Genomic DNA, 21,336 nt, shown 5'->3' with positions numbered 1-21,336 from the left:
ATGTCAGATTGTTCTGGATTGATGTGGAGGATGTATTTCATGTTGTGTGGCTCTAGGATAAAATATTAGACTTTTACTATGATGGAAATAATTAGGATAAATGCCATGTTTTCATTTTGAATCTTTTAATTTAATTTGGAAAATGTTATATCCATAAAGGTAAATGGTCTGAAAGAAAACCGAATATTCACCAATTTAAAAGTGACATGAAATTATATTTTGAAACTTTAAAAGGCCTGACAAATAACAAAGCTATCCAGACTCTGAACATTTACAATGCCTAACAACCTCTTTGATGTCAATCTCATGCGCCCCTTTTTTCATGTATGCATTTAATGTTTTCAGTGTGTTTTTGTATATGTACTTGAATAATAACGTTTTTTGAAGTAAAAAAAAAAAATGCTAGAAAGAGTTTTGGCTTGCTAATGTTGTTGCTAATGTTGCTAATGCTCTGACATGGACATAGACTCTGACAGATATATGTGTCCATGCTTAGACAGGCTCCGTTATTCCTGAACGTTCCAACGCGCTAGGTGGCGATGTACAGACAGTGCTCACCCATTTAACATTTAGCCGCGGAAGTAGTGAAGACAACAAAAAGCTGGAGGAGGCGTCACGTTCAGGAAAGCTACACTTAACTAAAATATAACTACAAGCGTTCATATTTGTAAAACATGTCTGGGACTTCATCGGTGGCTGGCGAAGTATTTGTAGATGCTCTACCATATTTTGATCAAGGTTATGATGCGGCTGGTGTCAGAGAAGCGGTAAGTTAAACCCGACTTTTGCTAGCTGGCAGTAAGTCACAACGTGTTGGATTACTACTCTGGCTCTCCATAACTGAGCAATTCATATTTAATACATTACATGTATTCGTCATTTGTTGTAGCCCGACAGTTCGATTCGAGCAAGTGTACCATGGCTTCTTGCTTCTGGTATTCCATCTACTATCTCGCACGTTAGCAATAAGGGCCTACTACTGTTGAAGACAACTTGATTAGAGAGGGTGCGTTATAACAACTTATTCCTTCACAGGCTGCAGCGTTAGTAGAGGAGGAAACAAGGAGATACAGACCCACCAAGAACTACCTAAGTTATTTACCCACACCTGACTTTTCTACGTTTGAGGTAAATGCTCAGTTATTAGTAAATTGTATTATCCAGGTGCAAAAAGTCTGGTTTTCTTGTACTAGTCCCAAGTTCAGGTATTTTCACATGTAAATAGATTTTTTATGAAGCCTAATGTATTGGCATGAAATCAGCAACATGAAGTGTATTAAATAGACCAATGTTTTTGCCTTATCACAGACTGAAATCATGAGAAATGAGTTTGAAAGACTAGCAGCTCGACAGCCTCTGGAACTTCTCAGCATGAAGAGGTAAACACCCCCCCCCCACACACACACACACACACACACACACACACACACACACACACACACACAGTACTTCATAGCTCTACATTCAGACCTATTAAAATCAAATTTTACTGCGTTAAATACCCCTGCATGCTACACTGTGTCTGCTCCACGGTCTGCAGCCGTATCTAACTTCTTCTTCTGTGGACCTTGTGCAGATACGAGCTCCCAGCCCCCTCGTCAGGGCAGAAGAATGACATCACAGCGTGGCAGGAGTGTGTTAACAACTCGATGGCCCAGCTTGAGCATCAAGCCGTGCGCATTGAGAACCTGGAGCTGATGTCACAATACGGCACCAATGCATGGAAGGTCTACAACGAGTAAGTAGTAGCAGCTCTAATGATTTGGTTTTCAAAATAAAAGTCCAACACTGTGTGTGATTTTACTGTACATTGATAAAGCATACAATGTTCCTGTGTATTTAAATTTAGTCATTTAGCAGACGCTCTTATCCAGAGCGACTTACAGTAAGTACAGGGACATTCCCTCTAGGGTGAAACACCTTGACACAACATAATTTGGCACAGCCGGGAACCGAACCGATGACCTTCTGATTAATAGCCCAATTCCCTAACCGCTCAGTCATCTGACCCCATATTCTGTATACTGTATGAATTGCTGGTCCTTGAAGATTTGAGCCCAGGCCTCTGTGGTAAGGCCTCAGCCTGTGTGGCAAGCCACCGGGTCATTGGTTCTCATGTATTTGTCGTCATTGTTCAAGCCATCGTTTTTGTATCGTTCTTACAGTAACCTCGCCTTTATGATTGAGATGGCTCAAAAGGAACTACAGAAATTCAGGTAAGATTCACATGATGGAATTTAAGATGGCGTGATGATTTATGAATTGCAATTAAACAGTGAAATGGGCATGACGTTGCATGCATTTCCGTACAAATGTCTAAGCTTTTTATTCTTTGATAACTGTGTGTTTTGCAGAAAGCAGATTCAGGACATAAATTGGCAGCGAAAGAATGATCAGCTTGCAGGAGGTGGCAAACTCAGAGAGCTGGAGTCCAAGTAAGTTATGAGAATGTAATTTGTGTTTGTAGCACTGTCCTCTGCGTGAAATGCAATCTTGACTATTGTTTTTTCCATCTACAGCTGGGTATCTCTGGTCAGTAAGAACTATGAGATTGAGCGTGCCATCATTCACTTGGAGAACGAAGTTTCACAACTCAAAAACCAGCAGGGAGACGAAAACAAAGAGAACATTCGGCAAGACTTTTAGAACACAGGAGTGGGTATCCTGGGGTTGGAACCTTGGGCATCACAAACCAGCAACAAAATAACTTGAAAAAGTTTGTAGTTTCTTTAGTTTGGCATGTCAAGAATCTAAAAAGAGGCAGCGATTTTGTTTGGACAAATCCTCTTTCATTGTCAATGTTCCTTTCGAATGGTCTTTTCTGAGTCACGGCTCTGGAGTGTGTTCATTTTGGGCAATTTCAAAGGCATGTTGTCATAAAGTTGACAGCATTCTGCATAACCAAACAGCAGTCTACTAGTTCAATACAGTCATGTCAACAAATACAGATACAAGTTTAAATAGTTTCATTTCTATTAAAATGATATACTGTGTTGTCATTTTCATTTAGATTGAAGGAGGAGACCACAGCTGTCCCCCACCATTATTTGTTAATTTTTATACAAATATAACTCTTTTCAAATAAAAGTTTTTTACACAAGTATTAAAATGTCAAACTTAGTGATTTGTTTGTATTTGTTTCTCTGTCTTTAGTCTAACTTTAATTTTGGCACCACGATCACTGACACTGATACTGTGCATAGAACTACTAGATAATAATAACATGCAGTGGTTAACCTGCACAGTATGTCAAGCCGAATAATGATAGACGCTATATCAGACAACACGACAGTGCTTACGTTGGCCCACTGACCCTTACGCAACCTTACACCATCTCGGTGACACAACATCTGAAATGAGACATGGATTACAAATTCCCATGTGATCATGACTCAGAGCATATGCGACAAGTTTCTGATTCACATATGATGATGGACATGGACCAATTTCACACATGTAATTATTCTGTTTTGAAGAACTGAACTAATTCACTAAACATAATTGCCTTCTACAACGATTCTCGACAACAACAACAAAAAACTAAGCCTATCTACTTTTTTCCCAGAGAAAAAAAACGACGTGATGACGTAGCAGCGCGTTTTTTTTCACAGACAGTACGTAGAACGTTCAGCGGTTCAAAGAGGAAGGAAGATGGCGGACAACAAAGACGAGGGGGATATGGAAAGCTCTGCCAAATTGGATGCAGCACCTCAGGAACAGGAAAATGGGGAACCAGAATCTAAAGATTCAAATGCGGTTATTGTTATTGAGCCAAATTTGACGGAAGAAGAATCTTTGCAGTCTCAAGAAAATGCTTCTCAGGCGCCGACACCCACCAGTGGAGGAGGGGACGCCAGCGGCAGCTCTGGCGCAGGGGAGGAAGCCAGCACGAGCACCAGCCCGGTTGAAAACACTAACGTCGAAACTACCGAGTCCTCGGCTTCTGGGGAGACTGCAGGAACTGCTGTCACAACCGACATGTCTCCCCCTCCTACAGTTCCAGCTGTAAATCCAGCGCCTGTCCCAATAAACCTTTTGGATACATGCGCCGTGTGTAAACAAAGTCTCCAGACCAGAGACTGTGAACCTAAACTCTTGCCTTGCCTCCACTCATTCTGCTTGAAATGTATACCCGAGCCAGATCGGCAAATAACTGTGCAGGTGCCTGGGCCACATGGACAGCCCGATACCCATATAGGTGAGTGAGGACAGTTAGCTATTGGCTAGTTATCTATTTATTCATCCCCCACCCGTGCACATGGTTCGTGTTGTGATCTGACTTGTTGAGGCAGATAGTATCAGCGATCTTTCTAAACCCTTAAACTAAATGATACCCTAGTCTTTCATGATTACATCTAAAGTTATTTAGCTTCCTGCATTTTAAATACCACCCTTAGCTTTTGCTCTGACTGTTAGTATTAGCAAGCTGTCTTTATCGTCAAATAATCTAACAAATTTAGAGGATTCCAGGATATTTGCATGAGCCAAATGGCTGCCATTAGAAGTGTAATGATATGTTCTTGTTGGCCAGTTGCAAGATTGAACATCTGTCAAAGCTGTTTGAAGTACCCCCTAATCTTTCACTGATCATCTGCTTGACCCTTTATAAGAGGTTTGCTGTCAATGGTTCTCCAGCCTAAGAAGCTATTTACAGGTGACATGTGACAAGCATTCACACTTGAAAAGCACAATAAATAAGATGTGGCTATATACATTATCCAACATTTTACCGATATGTTTGGCTAATATGTAGATCTTATATGTTTTGTCTGTGGTACTTTGCTACTGCAGTGCAGTCTTTAGGATGTTGCTTTCAGTTGGGATCTGACGTTTCTTAGTTTGCTGCCTGTATGCATAGCATACATCAAAGTTGATTCCTTGAAAGCTTCTCATGATTATCATATGTGCTTGATAATTTGGTTAAACCAGGTTGGCTACAGTTAGGATTGGAATCCAAACCTACAGCAGTGTAGCTTTTAGGGATTACAGGCCTTCAAGTGTTAAGTTAATGATCAGTTTCACCTAAGGTGAAGGGTAGGTTCATTTGTCTTTTTACTGTAATAGAAGTACAGGCTCAAGGCAAGCTTCAGTGACCTGGTTTATTTATTCCTGGAGGTTAGGAGTTATGGTTGCTTTCAAGTTTACTGGTAAATCAGTTATTCATGCGTTATCTTAATAGTAAGTTGTTAATTTACAAGAATTTATGTTTAAGATTAGTTAAAAAGACAGACTTAATGTACAACCACATAGAGAATTCTGATATTGTTTAATAGCCTATCTTGTCAGTGGTTTATGCTTGAATGCTGATTTTTCAGAGAACACATGGAACCTTGTTCATTCCTAAAATGGAATGTTTAATTGTTTTTAGGCAGATAGTTTTAGGCGATTATGATTTAATCGGGAAACTCAGGTGTGCAAACTGAAATATTAGAATGGGCAGTGGATGCCAGCATGCTTCTGCACAGAGATACAATCTAAAAGATCTGTTGATCAAGTCTGTAGAAAAAAAAAGAAAAAAAGGAAGGAAGTGCATAATTTTGTCACAGCCTTTTTGAATATTGGATTTTTAGAACAGAACACAATTTGACTCCATCCCCACACTTGCTTGACTGAGGAACTAAAGTTTTCAATCCTCCTTTCGAGTCTCTCATTTTAGAAAACAGTTATTGAAATTAATTATCTACATTCATTTGCCAAAAACTGTAGACTTTTAGGTGGGCGTCTCTGCTCTACTGTGTTTGTCCTCCCATGCATCCAGGGCATAATGGTTGTAATTGGCAATTTGTGTACACAGAATATTACCATACACCATGAGAGGATGTTGAACCAATCAGTTTGCACACGGAGCTTGAGTGTTATGCACACATTTCATCAGAATGAATGAGCTTGGAACCCCGCCACATCTTGCCTGTGTTTTGGAACCTTGAGCTGTAGCACTATCAGTATCTCAGTTCAAGGAGACTGCATTTTGTTTTAAACATTTTCTTGCTGCCGAAGGGAGGATTTGAAAAGAAATCCAATGCAATAGCATTACAAGTCAAATCTATCTGCTACGAGAGCAACAACCTACTGTTAGGTTACTTAGCTACTGCAGGCTCTCTTGATTTCAGGCATATTAGACCTGCTTTTTATGTAACACGTTTTTTGTGTTGGGGGGGGGGGGGGGGCAGCTGGGGGAGTGGAGGGGTCTACATCTGTGTGTGTGTGTGAGCGTGCCCGCTTCAGTTGAAAGTGTAACAGCTGCAGAGGCAGATCTGCCTGTGTGTTGTGGTCTCAACCCAAGCCCACTCCAGCTGCACTCACAGCTAATCAGTCAAAGTCCCATGCAGCTGGAGCTTATACAAACCGGCTTTGTGCAGTCCAAGCCGGTATAAACTGGTTCAAACTGGATTGGGCTGGCTAGTGCAGCAGCCAGTGGGGGATTAGATTGATGGATTAATGGGAGGTAGGAGGAGTTTGTGGTTCAGGTTGGGGGAGGGGAAATCTAACATGCTGTAAATCTAATCTTTTAAAGTTGATTTTATATTTTATCTTTCATTATGCCCTGAATGATGTAATGGATTGTATTGCGAATGCAAAATCTGTAATAAAGCTATTTGAGAATAATGAAACTGGGACACTCCAGGAAATTATAATTTTTAAATTAAGGCAGATTCTTATTTACAAATAACCTAATTAAAATCCTGTTACAATGGTACACTATTACCATTACACTATTTAATTGTAAGATTTGTAGTTAATTCCCTTTGTAATCAATTATTTCTAATGGTATGTGGGCATGTACTTTTTTTTGTTTAATATGACCAATTATTAATAGTCACCACAGTTTTTCCTTGCTTTAGTGATTGAATGACTTATGACTTGTTTTCTCCCTCCCCTTCCACACCAGTGAATGTGATGCGATGTGCAGTGTGTCACCAAGACTACAAACAAAGTGACATCATCGACAACTACTTTGTCAAGGATAACACTGAGGCTTCCAGCACATCAGATGAAAAATCAGCGCAGGTATTTTCTCCAAGGTTACTTGTATGGGCACATGCAGCGATCGAGGCCAGGTGCTCTTGCCCTAGTCCAAACGGAAAGTTACAGAATGCCAGTGGACGATATGACCTTTGTTTTGCAAAGTGTAAGTCTGAGTTAGTGACCTTGTGCTTTTGTCTCTCCAAGGTGTGCACCAGCTGCGAAGACAACGCCGGAACCATTGGGTTCTGCGTGGAATGTGGGGAGTGGCTGTGCAAGACCTGTGTGGAGGCGCATCAGAGAGTCAAAATCACAAAAGACCACAAAATCCGTACAAAAGAGGATGCGAACGATGGTAAAACGACGACCAAACTTAGCTTACTGAAACAGAACTTCCTTTGGTTCCCTTTTTTTTGACGGTAGAAAGATCCAGGCTGGAAGCGGAGCTGTGCTGGGGGGCTTTGGTGTCTAGGGGCATGGTGGGAGGTACTCCAGGCCTGTCGGCTCCATGGCTGATAGGCTGTTGCCATAGTGACGGAGCTGCAGGGTCCTTCAGCAGATTGGCCCTGCTGTTCCCCCCCCCCCCCCCCCCCCCCCCCCCCAGTGTTGCTGACATGCAGTTGCCACTGGCATTCTGGCAGGGATTGCTTTTCTGCAATATGCACCTCTTTCTGTCTTTGTAAGACTCTCAAATGAAATGTTATTTCGTATTTTATAAGATCTTATTTTACAATAATGTCGTTCTCTACCCCTCCCCCTCTCTTTGTCTCTCTCTCACTCTCACACTCCCCCTCGTACCTCTCACACCCCATATATCTCACACCCCCTCTTAACACTATCTCACCCTCTCTTTTTTCTCACCTCCTCACCCCTTGTCACTTTCTCTCTCTAACTCTCTCTGTCCCTCTGTCCTTCTGTCCGTCTGTCTCTCGGTCTCACACTCTCTCTCTCTGTCTCTCTGTCTCTGTAGAGACTATGGGCTCGACAGGAACGAGGCGTGTGTTCTGTCCAGTGCACAAACAAGAGCCTCTGAAGCTGTTCTGTGAGACGTGTGATACGCTCACCTGCCGGGACTGTCAGCTGCTTGAGCACAAGGAGCACAGGTAGGCAGACCAGACCAGGCCAGGCCAGCACCACCACGACCCAGTGGTGAAGGGCTGTGAGGCCGGGGGGACATTATGGAGCTGCTCTCTTCTCTAGTCTGTTTCCACACTAGTCTCTAAAGATCTCTTAAGAAACCTTTTTAGAAAAAATCTAATAAAAAGTGTGTGTAGTGGTGTGTGGGGGGGAATTATGTTGCTGAACAATTAGATATACAGGCTGAAGTTTGAATATGGCAGTTACCCTGTAAAGGGCTTTGACAGTTGTGTTACGTAACTCGAGACACAAACAATATTTAAAGTGGTGTGTTATGGTCTGTTAATGGTAGTGTGGTGATCTCTCTCTCTCCCTCACAGGTATCAGTTCCTGGAGGAGGCCTTTCAGAACCAGAAAGGAGTCATTGAGACCCACATGGCCAAACTGCAGGAGAAGAAGAACTACGTCCATTTCTCAGTGTCTCAAGTGCAGAGCAGGTATGACAGACTCCTGCTTTGTGCACTGGTAACGGCATCGCCACAGAAAATGGTGGTTCACCGAAACTCACCTCAACTTTGGAGTGATGCATTCATGCAGTATTTATTTAATCATCTACTAGTTACTAGTTATAAGCATGTTATTCCCTATTTCTAATCCAGGATAAAGGAAATGAATGACACTCATAAGAAAGTGGAGCATGAAATCAAGATAGCGGTGTTTACCCTTATCAACGAAATCAACAAGAAGGGCAAGTCTTTACTGCAGCAGCTGGAGGTAAAGATTCCAACCCCTAACTACAAAATGCACATCTAAATGTTTTTTCCAACAAAAAAAAGGTTTTAATGCTGAATTTGCCAGCTCCACAGCGATTGGTTGCTTGAGGTAATTGAGTGTGGTAGATTGAAATGTTCCGTTTTCCTTTTGGTTTTTCTCCACATAATTCTGGTGAATCATCAGCAGGTCAACACCCACACTGTTGGGGCTGAGCTTCCCAAACATCCCATACACTTGTAACATGAGAATATAATTACATTTACATTTAGTCATTTAGCAGACGCTCTTATCCAGAGCGACTTACAGTAAGTACAGGGACATTCCCCCCTCCATGGCAAGTAGGGTAAAGTGCCTTGCTCAAGGACGCAACGTAATTTGGATACCGGGAATCGAACCGGTAACCTTCCGAATAATAGCCCGATTTCCTATCTGCACAGCCATCTGACCCCCCCCCCCCCCCCCCCCCCCCCCCCCCCCGTAATTATATGATTTAAACGTGGCTTTGCCGTTAGTTTGGATAGGTCAACGCGTGCTCACTGACCCCTGTAGGCAATGTGGGTCAAGAGGTGGAGGAACCTCCCCATTGGTCAGACACTGGCCAGCTTCTTAACAGGATGTGACACCCCACAGGTCTTGTTTATGCAGCTAGCAGCTACCTCCATTCATCCAGAAACCTCCTTTTCATGGTTGTGTTGGCAATGGCGTGTGTAATTTTAAAGAACTGTTCAGTGGTTGCCAGTGATAAGTTTGAAAAAGGAGAATTGGCATGTCAGGAAGTTGGATTTGGCATAAAAAAGGAAGAACTACTAGCTTTACTGGTAAGCTCACCTTTTAATATGGTAAATCAGTTTAATCATAAACTTGTCTGACCCGTCAAACCACAAACACAGCCAAGCAGCCGCTATCAATCTTTATCCTTAGTGTGGAAGAGGTACTGTATTTCTTCGATAAAATGCTGCGGCATTTATTAAACAATGTTCATTTTTGGTACAGTGTTTATTTGAGGGCTGCGTTAATCAGTAAGAGAGATTTAGTGAATTGTAGCTGCTGTGCGGCCATAGACAAAACAAAGAATAGACAAGGAGGTCAAACACAAAGCCTAGTGTAAAAGTGAAAGCCACGGAGTACAGAACACTTTTACAAAGACGCCACATACAATCCTTTGTTGCTGGCATTGTGACAAATTAATCACGCAGACAATTTTTTGGGTTCGGTATTTAATCAAGGGCGACGTTTGTTACACAATGTTCATTTTTGGTGCAGCGTTTATTTGAAAGCGGCGTTTAATCGAAGAAATACGGTATATGTAGTATATACATTTACATTTAGTCATTTAGCAGACGCTCTTATCCGGAGAGACTTACAGTAAGTACAGGGACATTCCCCCCGAGGCAAGTAGGGTGAAGTGCCTTGCCCAAGGACACAACGTCATTTGGCACGGTGGGGAATCGATCGTCAATCTTCTGATTACTAGCCCGACTCCCTCACCGCTCAGCCATCTGACTCCCCTATCCATATATTCTGGAATGATCGGGTATTTGGTGTTGGTGGATCTGGTTGGTGAAGTGTGATGGTCTGGTTTCCAGGGAGTGACCAAGGAGCGCAGCATCAAGCTGCTGTCCCAGCAGAGAGACACCACCCTTCTGGCTCAGCAGATCCTCCATGTTCTCAACTTCAGCCACTGGGCCATTAACAACGGCAGCAGCACGGCCCTGCTCTACAGCAAGAGGCTGGTAAGTACCACACGCTACAAGTAAGACAACACACTTGACTCGATGACCAGTGATGCGCCAAAATGAAAATTCTGGGCAGAAACTGAAAATTCAAGATGCACTTGGCAGAAGCACTGCAGATTGCAAATTTGATCAGACACTTTGAAGTGTATCTACATTCCACTTTCAATGGCATCTATTTTTCTTCTTTAAAAATATTTTTATAAAAATAAAAAATAAATCCCCCTTTCCTTGGATAATGGCTAGATCAAATGTGAGTGAAATCTGAGTGCTGACCACTAAAGGGCTGGGGACTGTAACGTGTGTGTGTGTGTGTGTAGATTATGTTCCAGCTGCGCTACATCCTGAAGGCCAGACTGGACCCGGTTCCTCAGGCCAACGGGGCTGTGCGCTTCTTCTGTGATCCCACCTTCTGGGCCAAGAACGTGGTCAACCTAGGTGAGAGGAAGCCCTCTGGCTGGGGCGCTGCTCTGGGGTCACTCATCCCCATCGTGAGGGAATCCGGCTGCTAGAAAAACAGAACGAGCTGGACGGGCTGGAGGCTCACCCGGTAGAGCGCGTACCGATCGGGCTGAGGCCATAACGCAGGGACCTGGGTTCGATTCCGGTCCAAGCCATTTCCTGCATGTCTTCCCTTCCTTCTCTCCCTGCCTTCCTGTCACTCTCTCACCCCCCAAAAAATTAATCCAGAAAAGCCCCCTCAAGAATATATTTATATAAAGAGAAAGCTAATCATAAACAAAAAAGACTTATCTCTCCCGTCTATCCCAACTGTAGGTAACCTGGTGTATGAGAAGACTCCCCAGGCCGTCCACCCGCCCAACGTGATGGTGGGGGGACCGGTATCCCCAGGCCACGGGCACCCAGGCAAGCACCCCGGCCAGATCAACCTGGCCCAGCTCAGGCTGCAGCACATGCAGCAGCAGGCTTTCGCCCAGCAACAACAGAAACAACACCAACAGCAGCAGCAACAGCAGCAGCAACACCAACAGCAGCAACAGCACCAACAGCAGCAGCAGCAGATCCAACAGCAGATGCGCATCGCTTCCCAGTTGCAGCACACCAGACAGGCTGGCCCTTCGCAGATGATGCAACAGCAGGTGCGGTGGTGGTCAGGGTGGAGTGGGTGATGGTGGAGAACAGGACAGCATCACAATGGGGAGGTCTTGAGTTCAACGGGGGCCGGCGGGGGATCTAGTGGAATGCACAGAGCTCGTCACCTATGACAACAGAACCCACTGAGTTGGCTATGGGTGAACTGTTGTTCTATAACACAAAGGAAATGTGCAAACGATCATTGCTATAAAGAGGTCTTAAATCCTGTGAAAGTTTTTACAGCCAATAACATAAACCTAAATTGTTCAGTTAACCAAAGCTGGTGCCAAGTGGGTGTCCAGTCCATGAGCAGTTTACTCCCATAAAATACATATATTAGCTTTTGGCTAATCCAAACCTTCATACATATTATCCTAGATGATGACCTGTAGAAAGGCGAGTGTGCCATGTTTTGATAGTCCTGCTGACCCTCCATTAAGAATGTCTGGAAAGTTATTGGTTCTAAGATGTATGATAGTGTAGATGTCGGAGATTCAAGCAGGATGTGAAAATAAGATGGCAAAAAGCTGTCAAACAATATATACGTAATCTCCCACCATCCCACAGGTTTAATAATAGGCATACTGTCTTGGATGAACACTAAGTATCTCTCCTACCCCCCACCTCTCCTCTTCCCTCCTGTGGCCCCCTCCCCCCCCTCCTCTCCCCCCCCTCCAGCCTCCCAGACTCATCAGTATGCAGGGCCACCAGAGGGGTGCGCCGGGGGGGATGAACGGCTCCCCTCACATGTACCCCTCCTCCCACCAGATGCGCCTGCCTCAGCCCCAGAGCCGCATGCCCACGGCCCCCCCCCAGGCCCGGCTCCACAACGGCCAGCAGTACTCCCCTATGATGCAGCCCCAGCTGCAGAGACAGGTCGGTCTGCTGCCCTGAGCCACAGCTGTCGCATGGAGCTCATGGAAATTTACTGACACCTACATTTGCAAATGTATTTTTTTTTTTTTTACGACGGCAGTTACAATATGTCTGGCTGTTATTTTTTTTATTTTTTTACTAACCTCGTAAAAGGAAATATTTTGTGTCTCAGTGGGAGCCGCTCTGGAGAGTGGTACTTAACGACGTGGATGTAAATATTGGATGTTGAAAGTTAATTCGATTTTTTTTTGCTTAGTTCAAGTCGATATATATACTAAATAAATACTCACACAGGCAATAACGGCTACAAATGAACGAAAGTAGCTCAAAATATAATTCAATTTTCATTTTGAGGGGGGCAAATGTGCATGTACAGTTTGATCACGGTAAGAGCCTTCTGAGCTATGGATGCTCTCTTTTTGTGTCTAGATGTCTGTAGAATCTGAGATGAACCACCAAAGGTTTCGTTTCTTACTTCAATCAGGGGTTTGGCATCTTTTCCACTTGGACTTACAGTGTCTTGTGCAGCATGCATTAGCCTGCATGTCCTAGCAACTCTTTCCCTAAGCTTTTGCAATATAACGTTCTAGCGTCCTTCCAAAGAGTAACTCTTCGAATCCTCTTGTCCTATTCTCTTTTACGTCCTACCTCTCCTCCTTCCCTATCTCCCCGTGTAGCATTCCAACCCGGGTCACGCGGGGCCCTTCCCAGTGGCGTCCCTCCACAACGCCAACCCCACCAGTCCCACCAGTGCCAGCATGGCGAGTGCCCATGCCCACAGGGGCCCCGCCAGCCCCATCGTGGGGGCCATCGAGCTCATCCCCTCGGTTACAAACCCAGAGAATTTGCCCTGTCTTCCTGACATCCCACCCATTCAGGTAAACACACACACACACAGGTCTGCACTGGGACTGAAAAACGACCCGGGACTTTGAAACACAGACCGGCCCACGACCGTGTATTATTATTATTATTTGTTATTTATTTTTTGTATTATGCCGCGGCCGTTTGACTGGCCATTCGGGAGATATCCCGACTCTCCTGACAGCCTGTCCGAACCTGCACACACCCCTTGTCAGTGCTCGACTGTGGTCGATTTTCATTTCCTGTGTGACTCATTTCCCCTCCTTTGGGGTTTGTAGTGTTAACCACTGCTGATAAGTCAGTGGCATGGTAAATTGAGTGCACAAACACCAGATAAAATCACACCGTTTACAAACAAGTGGCGGGTAACAGATGCCTGACTTACTGTATAATGGTCAAATTAAGCCATAGAGATTTGTTTGTGTTGAACAGTGGTTCCTAAACTTTTTAGGCCACCGCCCCCTTCTATATCTACCCCCCACACCTTAAAAAAAGAAAAAGCTAAACAGTCTATTTATAGCTGCATTAAAATCGGACCAATGAGAGAACAGTTTGCTAGCGCATGGAGTTTGTTTACAAGATTTAGTCTGCTGTTAAATGTTGCAGTTAGTTATTTATTATAGTTATTTATTATATGCCATTTCTCGCTCCTTTCATTTTGTAAAGGAAAATAAATGGTAATTGTTAATAGCAAACATGTAGTTTTGTTCAGCTCTCAAGTCTTCTCACGACACAATGTGTTACAGGTGTTGCGTAGCAACCAATTACTTGCTAGCTTCAAGTTACAATGATCAATTGAATATGGACAACACGGCTCAGCTAAAATGGCTTTAATTTACAGTAAAGTAATAACACAAGTGATTCGAACTATAGTTTCTAGTCTTCTTCATCACTTTCAATAACACATTTTTGCTGCTTCTAAATTTCCTCAAGGCTTTTGATGTCTATCAATATCGCTAATTTTGTAGATGACGTCAGAGGGCAATACGGATCCATATCAGACCGGCGATGAGGGCAATACGCGTCTGGCATGACTACCCATTAGCCAATCAGAACGCACGTACTGTCGTTGCCATATAATACGAATTATAATATGATTAATATGAATTATGACACCATTAGACCACCATTACATTTTTCCTCTCTCCACACTTTTGGAATCCCTGGTGAAGAACTAGATTTGAATGTGTAGAAATACATTTGTATCTTAAAAAAACAAATGTAGAAAATAGTCCACATTGCACATCCTTGGGGTCTTAGCCATTAAACCGGCGCATTCAAACGTCATACAGTGCCCGGTTCTCGAGATGATAAAGCCGCAGATAAACAATCCTGGAATTATAGTTGGATGTCAAACATGATTTCTCTCCTTCTGGTTCCTTTTTTTTTCCCTGTGGCGCCCTCAGCTGGAAGATGCTGGTTCCAGCAGCCTAGACCACCTCCTGACCAGATATCTTTCTGCCAGCAAAAACCCTATGTATGGAGCTCCCATGGAGATGAACCCCTCTCCTGTGCCCACCACCCACTCACCTGGCTCCTCAGGTACTGTGGACGGGGGAGGTTTCACTCCACTCAGAACACACTTGTCTCCACTCTACTCCCTCATCTCTTCTTCTGTGGTGTGTCACCACTCCACTCTACTCCCTCCTCTCTTCTTCTGTGGTGTCACCACTCCACTCTACTCCCTCCTCTTTTCTTCTGTGGTGTGTCACCACTCCACTCTACACCCTCCTCTCTTCTTCTGTGGTGTCACCACTCCACTCTACTCCCTCCTCTTTTCTTCTGTGGTGTGTCTCCACTCTACTCCCTCCTCTCTTCTTCTGTGGTGTGTCACCACTCCACTCTACTCCCTCCTCTCTTCTTCTGTGGTGTCACCACTCCACTCTACTCCCTCCTCTCTTCTTCTGTGGTGTGTCACCACTCCACTCTGCACCCCCCTCTCTTCTTCTGTGGTGTGTCTCCACTCCACTCTACTCCCTCCTCTCTTCTTCTGTGGTGTCTCCACTCTACTCCCTCCTCTCTTCTTCTGTGGTGTATCTGCTGTGAATGCTACTTGCCATGGCATATTGCTATGATTATGAAACATACAGTTTCTGTTACTTGTACCTATTGGTTTTCTCCTTCTCTCCCACACACGCAGGGTTATCAAACTCCCACACGCCAGTTCGACCCTCCAGTTCATCCAGCACAGGCAGCAGAGGGAGGTAATGATGAACACCATCCCCCCCACACACACACACATATGCAAACCCCCACACACGCACACTCATCATCCCCCACACACATACAAACACACACACACACACACTACATCATAGGGTATTTCTGTCAGTGCTCATTACTTAAGCCTCTGAATATTGAAGTGTATGTGTGTGTGTGTGTGCCCCAGCTGTAGCTCAGCAGGGAGGCCTGGGCCCTTGAGCGCCCCGGTGGAGCAGGTGAGAGTGAAACTAGAGCCGGGATTAGAGGACGAGTGCAGCCTCTCGGGAGCAGCTTCTAATGTCAAGACGGAACGAGGAAAGGAGGGGAGGAGCGCATGCATGGTAGGACAACCCCTCTGCACCTGACTGCTCTCCAACCTCTCTCTGGACACACTCACACACACACTACTTTTGTGTGTGTGTGTGCAATAGACATGGATCCTATAGACATGCACTACCTGTATTGCTGTATTAATATAATGTGGACAATGGTTAGGAATGCTATCCCCTGTTAGTTACAACAAGATAGATGCAATGTGACATTACTAAGGAAATGTAAATTAATGTCGTCTCGTGAGAACCCCACGACCATCTTTCTTTTTTCTTTTTTAAAGCCTTAATGACGTTTTAATATCCTTAAGGCATCAAGGCTTGATGTGTTTTTCTTTTCCCCCACCTGCGCCTCCGTAGATGAGTAGCCCGGAGAGCAGCCCTCTCCCAGCGCAGGGCTCCATGTCCACCGGAAATTCATCCAGCGGCTCCGTCCAGACCATGGTCAAGATCGAGCCCAAAGAGCCCTCTGACAGCCCCAGCACCGCCCACCCAGCAGCCGCACAGAAAGACGACAGCACGACAGCAGAGCCGCCTCTCACCAACGGCACCGCCGCCGCCCCCGCCGCCGCCCCCGCCTCCTCCCAAAGCGGCGAGGGCGCAGCCACGGAGATGGAAACCAATCAGAGTGGGGCGGCAGAAGGGAAGGAGGATGACCCCAACGAGGACTGGTGCGCGGTGTGCAACAACGGAGGAGACCTGCTGTGCTGTGACAACTGTCCCAAAGTGTTCCACACCACCTGCCACATCCCCACGCTCAAATCCCTCCCCAGGTGAGACCGATGTCACCACCCACGATCTCTGTTTCCATCACACCTGTCTGGATCTCTGGAGTGCTTTAGGCTCATTTTACAAAGGTGTTCATCCAGGACTAGCAATGCACATATGTGATCGTTCGAATACGGTCTCACAGCGTACCGTCGCACATATGCAATTTCGATCATTCCAACTGAATATTTTCCGATAGATAAAAACTATATGACAGACGCTATAGTATGGCTTCAAAATGTACTAAAGAGGAGGCTAACAAGTAACACTAGCAGGTAGTGCATTGCTACGTGTATTATGCTAGGTTGCTAGGTAATGGAAGCTAACTAAAGCTCGCTAGCTTAAAATAAACAACAACAAAAAAACTCACGCTGTGTGGACCGTCGGAAATATTTTGAACTCGCGGCATCTAAAGGTTGAAACTCTTTTTTTTTTTTTTTTTCCTCCCTCGGGTTCTGCCCTTTCAGCGGAGACTGGATGTGTACGTTCTGCCGGAACCTGTCCATCCCGGAGATGGAGTACAACTGTGACGATGAGAAGCAGAGCAAGAAGGGCAAGACTGAGCCAGGGATGAGTCCAGAAGACCAGCGGGTCAGTGGTCCAACACAGGGGAAACCCTACTCTCAAACACAATGTGTACATCATGTTTACGGACAGAATAGTGATATATTTTGTTCACAATATGTGCTTCATGTTTTGTCTACTCGCAATGTTTTGGGGCTTTCTTGTTGTTATTATCAGTGACCTATGCACTTTGTAAAGCTTTCTCTTGGAAGTCGCTTTGGATAAAAGCGTCTGCTAAATGAATACATGAAAATGTATATTTTGTCTTTCACGTTCGAAGATTTTTTTTATGTATTTATTTTTGGCAGCGTGAGATGGAATTGTTAGTATTTTTGTTGACATGTTGACTTTCCAGTCCTGTATGTGCTGCTCCACCTCCACTCATTCATCTCGCTCACGTCTCCTCCACCTCCACTCATTCATCTCCCTCACTTCTCCTCCACCTTCACTCATTCATCTCCCTCACTTCTCCTCCACTCATTCATCTCCCTCACTTCTCCTCCACCTCCACTCATTCATCTCGCTCACGTCTCCTCCACCTCCACTCATTCATCTCCCTCACTTCTCCTCCACCTTCACTCATTCATCTCCCTCACTTCTCCTCCACTCATTCATCTCCCTCACTTCTCCTCCACCTTCACTCATTCATCTCCCTCACTTCTCCTCCACCTTTACTCATTCATCTCCCTCACTTCTCCTTCACCTTCACTCATTCATCTCCCTCACTTCTCCTTCACCTTCACTCATTCATCTCCCTCACTTCTCCTTCACTCATTCATCTCCCTCACTTCTCCTCCACCTTCACTCATTCATCTCACTTCTCCTCCACTCATTCATCTTCCTCACTTCTCCTTCACTCATTCATCTCCCTCACTTCTCCTTCACTCATTCATCTCCCTTACTGTTCCTCTCCGTAGAAATGTGAACGCCTCCTGCTGCATGTCTTCTGCAATCAGCTGAGCGTGGAGTTTCAGGAGCCCGTGGCGTCAGCTGTAAGTACCTGCCAAGACACCCCTGCGTCCCTTCCAGTTGGTGAGTCATCATGCCTCTCAACACGGCCTCTGCATCTTCCAGGTTCCCAACTACTACAAGATCATCAAGAGACCCATGGACCTGAAACTGGTGAAGAAGAAGCTTCAGATGAAGCACTCCCAGCACTACCAGAGTCCTCGGGAGCTGGTAGCGGACGTGCGTCTGGTCTTCAGCAACTGTGCCAAGTACAACGAGGTGAGTGGCATGAGTCCTAGTCCTGGTATGAGGGCCTGACAGAGTTGTCGGGGGCACAGGGAACCACACATATGTATACCAGAGGCTGTGGGTATTAACAGCAGATGGTTTGTTTCTTTTTCTGCATGGCTTTGCATGCACCCTCTGGGTTTTTTTTAAGGGTCTTTCACACTGATAGGAAGGGTACTCCATTTATCAGCTACGATCAAAAACATGTTTTGATGCCAGCAGACAGTTATGGACTGTGATAAACCCCCCCCCCCCGGAGGAGAAGCCTGTAGCTGGCTGATCCAAACATCTAACAATTGCATGGTTTCATCACCACTATTGAGGAAGAAGTGTTTTGGTTGCACTGCTTTTGTAAGCTGCTTATGCATGGACAATATAACAATATAGACATGGCCTTGTGATTAAAAGGGCGGCAGTCTTTTGATGCAGATCACTGCAGGTCCAATCTGGATCATGCTCGTCTATTGTGGAAATCCCTTTACATAGCGGATAGCTATAAGAAGTTACAACACTCGCTTGCTTTGGAATGGCCACCGGAATTGTTGTGTTAAGGTGGCTTAACCACTCAGTCAGGTGGCTGAGTGGTAATGGAATCGGGCTAGTAATCTGAAGGTTGCCGGTTCGATTCCTGGCTGTGCTATATGACGTTGTGTCCTTGGGCGAGGCACTTCACCCTATTTGCCTCGGGGGAATGTCCCTGTACTTACTGTAAGTCGCTCTGGATAAGAGCGTCTGCTAAATGACTAAATGTAAAATGTTAATCTTGTGACTAAGGTGCCATATTTAGAACCTTAACACATCTGTGGGTTCACTGTTTATTTTATTATACTACTAAATATTCCCTATAAAGTGTCTTAATGTGGATAAATGGCATCTGATGGTGTAGGTAAACTTTTTTTTGATACAGCTTTTACTCTAGAGTATTTACCTATAATATCACAACTTCCAGAATGAATATAAATACAGAATGTAGGACATTTTTATAAATTTATATAAAATGGAAATAGTTCTGGAATTATCATGCTAAATTAACCATCTAAAATCTCCAATGGGTCAACAGTCATGGGGGGGGGGATCCATTCATAGTCAACTATGAATGCCATATTAATCCAGTCTTTAGCAACACAGTTTTTGCAACTTCAGTTGGGCATAAACTGGAATTTAGAAAAAAACTATTGAGTATTTCAGCAAGGGGTGTAGGCCTGTACTCTTAAAGAGAACACTTACAGTACACATGCTGTGTTACCTGACCAGCCTGTGCTGTAAAACATTTCTCTCTTCCCCCCCTCTGCTGCCTTTTTGTCTTTATTGTACTGTTATTACCCCTCTTTAGATGTCTCGAATAATCCAAGTTTATGATGAGGAGAAACAGATTAATGTGCAGGTAAGCCGTTTCCAATACAAGCAAGGTTTAGCCAGGACTCACCCTACCACTGGGATTGTTAACCCACTCAAATGTTCTCCTCCTCCACATACCCCCCCCCCCCCCTTCCTCCTCTTCATCATCTCCACCTTCTCCCATTCGTTCTTTCTCCATTCAATGGTGTCTTTTCTTACCCTCCTTCTTTCATTCTATCCCCCCCCTCCTCCTCCCATGACAGGCAGACTCGGAGATTGCGGAGGTCGGCAAAACCATGAGCGTGTATTTCGAGGAGAAGCTGCAGGAGCTCTACCCGGACCAGACGTTCCCGGTGGAGGCAGAGGAGGAGGTCAAGGCCGCGGAAGAGGAAGACCTCACGGAAGACTCCGAAGACGAGTTTGTGGAGCCGCGACGCAAGCGGTTAAAAACGCACGAGAAGGCACTGCATATCAAGTGAGATCAGACATGTTCCAAGAGGAACAAAGTGTCTTCCCTCACCTTCTACGCTTGACTTTTTCCCCTCCCTGTGTGTATGAGGTTCAAAAGGTCAAACGGTGATCTATTGTACAGACTGGTATATTTTATGTTTTGCTTTTGGAAGAGTTATATTGTAAAATAGATTTGATGTGTCTTTGTCGCCCGGTAAATTGGACTTTGAAGACATTCTTGTGCTTTTTCTTTCTGTGGCGATGTGGATGCTTAGATAAACGCTTGTACAGATTTCAAAGTTTGTTTTGTTTTGCTGTAGTTAAATTAATGACTGGTTATTTCTTTTTCTATTATTTTCCATCTATGATCATGTTTGTAAATCTATTGTGAAACATTCTTTATAAAACATCTTAAACTCCCCTTTCAAATCTTAATTAATGTACTATAAAGTTTGAAATGAAATACCTACCAAGTATTTGTATGACTGTGTTTGTTTAAACAACGAATAAGAGAAATCAAATTACTAAAGCAGATTGCAGATTAGATCGATGGATATTTGGGTTAGGCTTATTGTCAAAATATTTTTCATCGACTTTAATTGCAAATGGTAGCAGTGGTAGAATTATGTGATTGATTCATCAGAAAGTTTGCTTTAAGTTCTCTGTTAGAACGAAATAAGCCGTTTTTTCCCTTAATACTGTTATGATCGCATTACCAAATTTAAATGAAGTTGAAACCTGAATTAAGAAGCATCAATAAAGCATACAGCCTATTTCTTAGGTTAGAATTGTCTGAACACCAATATTGTTTTTTGTTTCGTGGTAAGGAATAAGCTACTAAACTATCAATGTGCGACTGTTAGGGTGGCTTCAGTGCGTGCAACTATGTGCATCTAAAATTGAAATAATAAGGTGAAACTGATATGTAGCTGACTACTCTGAAATGGAAAATCCATAATTTGTACTGACGCGGTGTCTCGGAAAATAGGGAAGAAGAAGTTGCTTTAAGACTTAAGTCTTAGTCTTAATTAGATCAGCGTACTTTCGTTTGCTGACTCAGGTGAAAC

General features: G+C 44.3%; 2 protein-coding genes across 5 annotated transcripts; both read left to right on the top strand.

Annotated features, from left to right (window-relative positions):
• The first annotated feature begins 560 nt into the window (after window positions 1-560).
• On the top strand, window positions 561-3,103 carry bcas2 (BCAS2 pre-mRNA processing factor). Its single transcript, XM_047040087.1, has 7 exons — window positions 561-767; window positions 1,036-1,128; window positions 1,309-1,379; window positions 1,577-1,738; window positions 2,166-2,216; window positions 2,355-2,435; window positions 2,520-3,103. The coding sequence occupies exons 1-7, from the start codon at window positions 675-677 to the stop codon at window positions 2,644-2,646; spliced, it is 678 nt and encodes a 225-aa protein (XP_046896043.1). The 5' UTR covers window positions 561-674; the 3' UTR covers window positions 2,647-3,103.
• A 497-nt stretch (window positions 3,104-3,600) lies between these two features.
• trim33 (tripartite motif containing 33) lies at window positions 3,601-20,742 on the top strand. Of its 4 annotated transcripts, none has more exons than XM_047039782.1 (20): window positions 3,601-4,198; window positions 6,890-7,008; window positions 7,171-7,318; window positions 7,934-8,066; window positions 8,421-8,537; window positions 8,700-8,814; window positions 10,401-10,547; window positions 10,868-10,985; window positions 11,325-11,647; window positions 12,321-12,518; window positions 13,196-13,396; window positions 14,789-14,924; window positions 15,523-15,586; window positions 15,772-15,925; window positions 16,274-16,686; window positions 17,149-17,272; window positions 18,163-18,237; window positions 18,320-18,472; window positions 19,815-19,865; window positions 20,083-20,742. In XM_047039782.1, the coding sequence occupies exons 1-20, from the start codon at window positions 3,652-3,654 to the stop codon at window positions 20,296-20,298; spliced, it is 3,552 nt and encodes a 1,183-aa protein (XP_046895738.1). In that variant the 5' UTR covers window positions 3,601-3,651; the 3' UTR covers window positions 20,299-20,742. The 4 variants fall into 4 exon arrangements, with proteins under 4 accessions (XP_046895738.1, XP_046895737.1, XP_046895740.1 ...); XM_047039781.1 differs by having other exon boundaries at window positions 11,322-11,647; XM_047039784.1 differs by lacking the exon at window positions 19,815-19,865.
• Window positions 20,743-21,336: the final 594 nt, after the last annotated feature.

This window comes from Hypomesus transpacificus, chromosome 18 (assembly GCF_021917145.1).
Source record: "Hypomesus transpacificus isolate Combined female chromosome 18, fHypTra1, whole genome shotgun sequence".
Taxonomy (NCBI): Eukaryota; Metazoa; Chordata; class Actinopteri; order Osmeriformes; family Osmeridae; genus Hypomesus; species Hypomesus transpacificus.
This window is presented reverse-complemented; position numbering and strand designations above follow the sequence as displayed.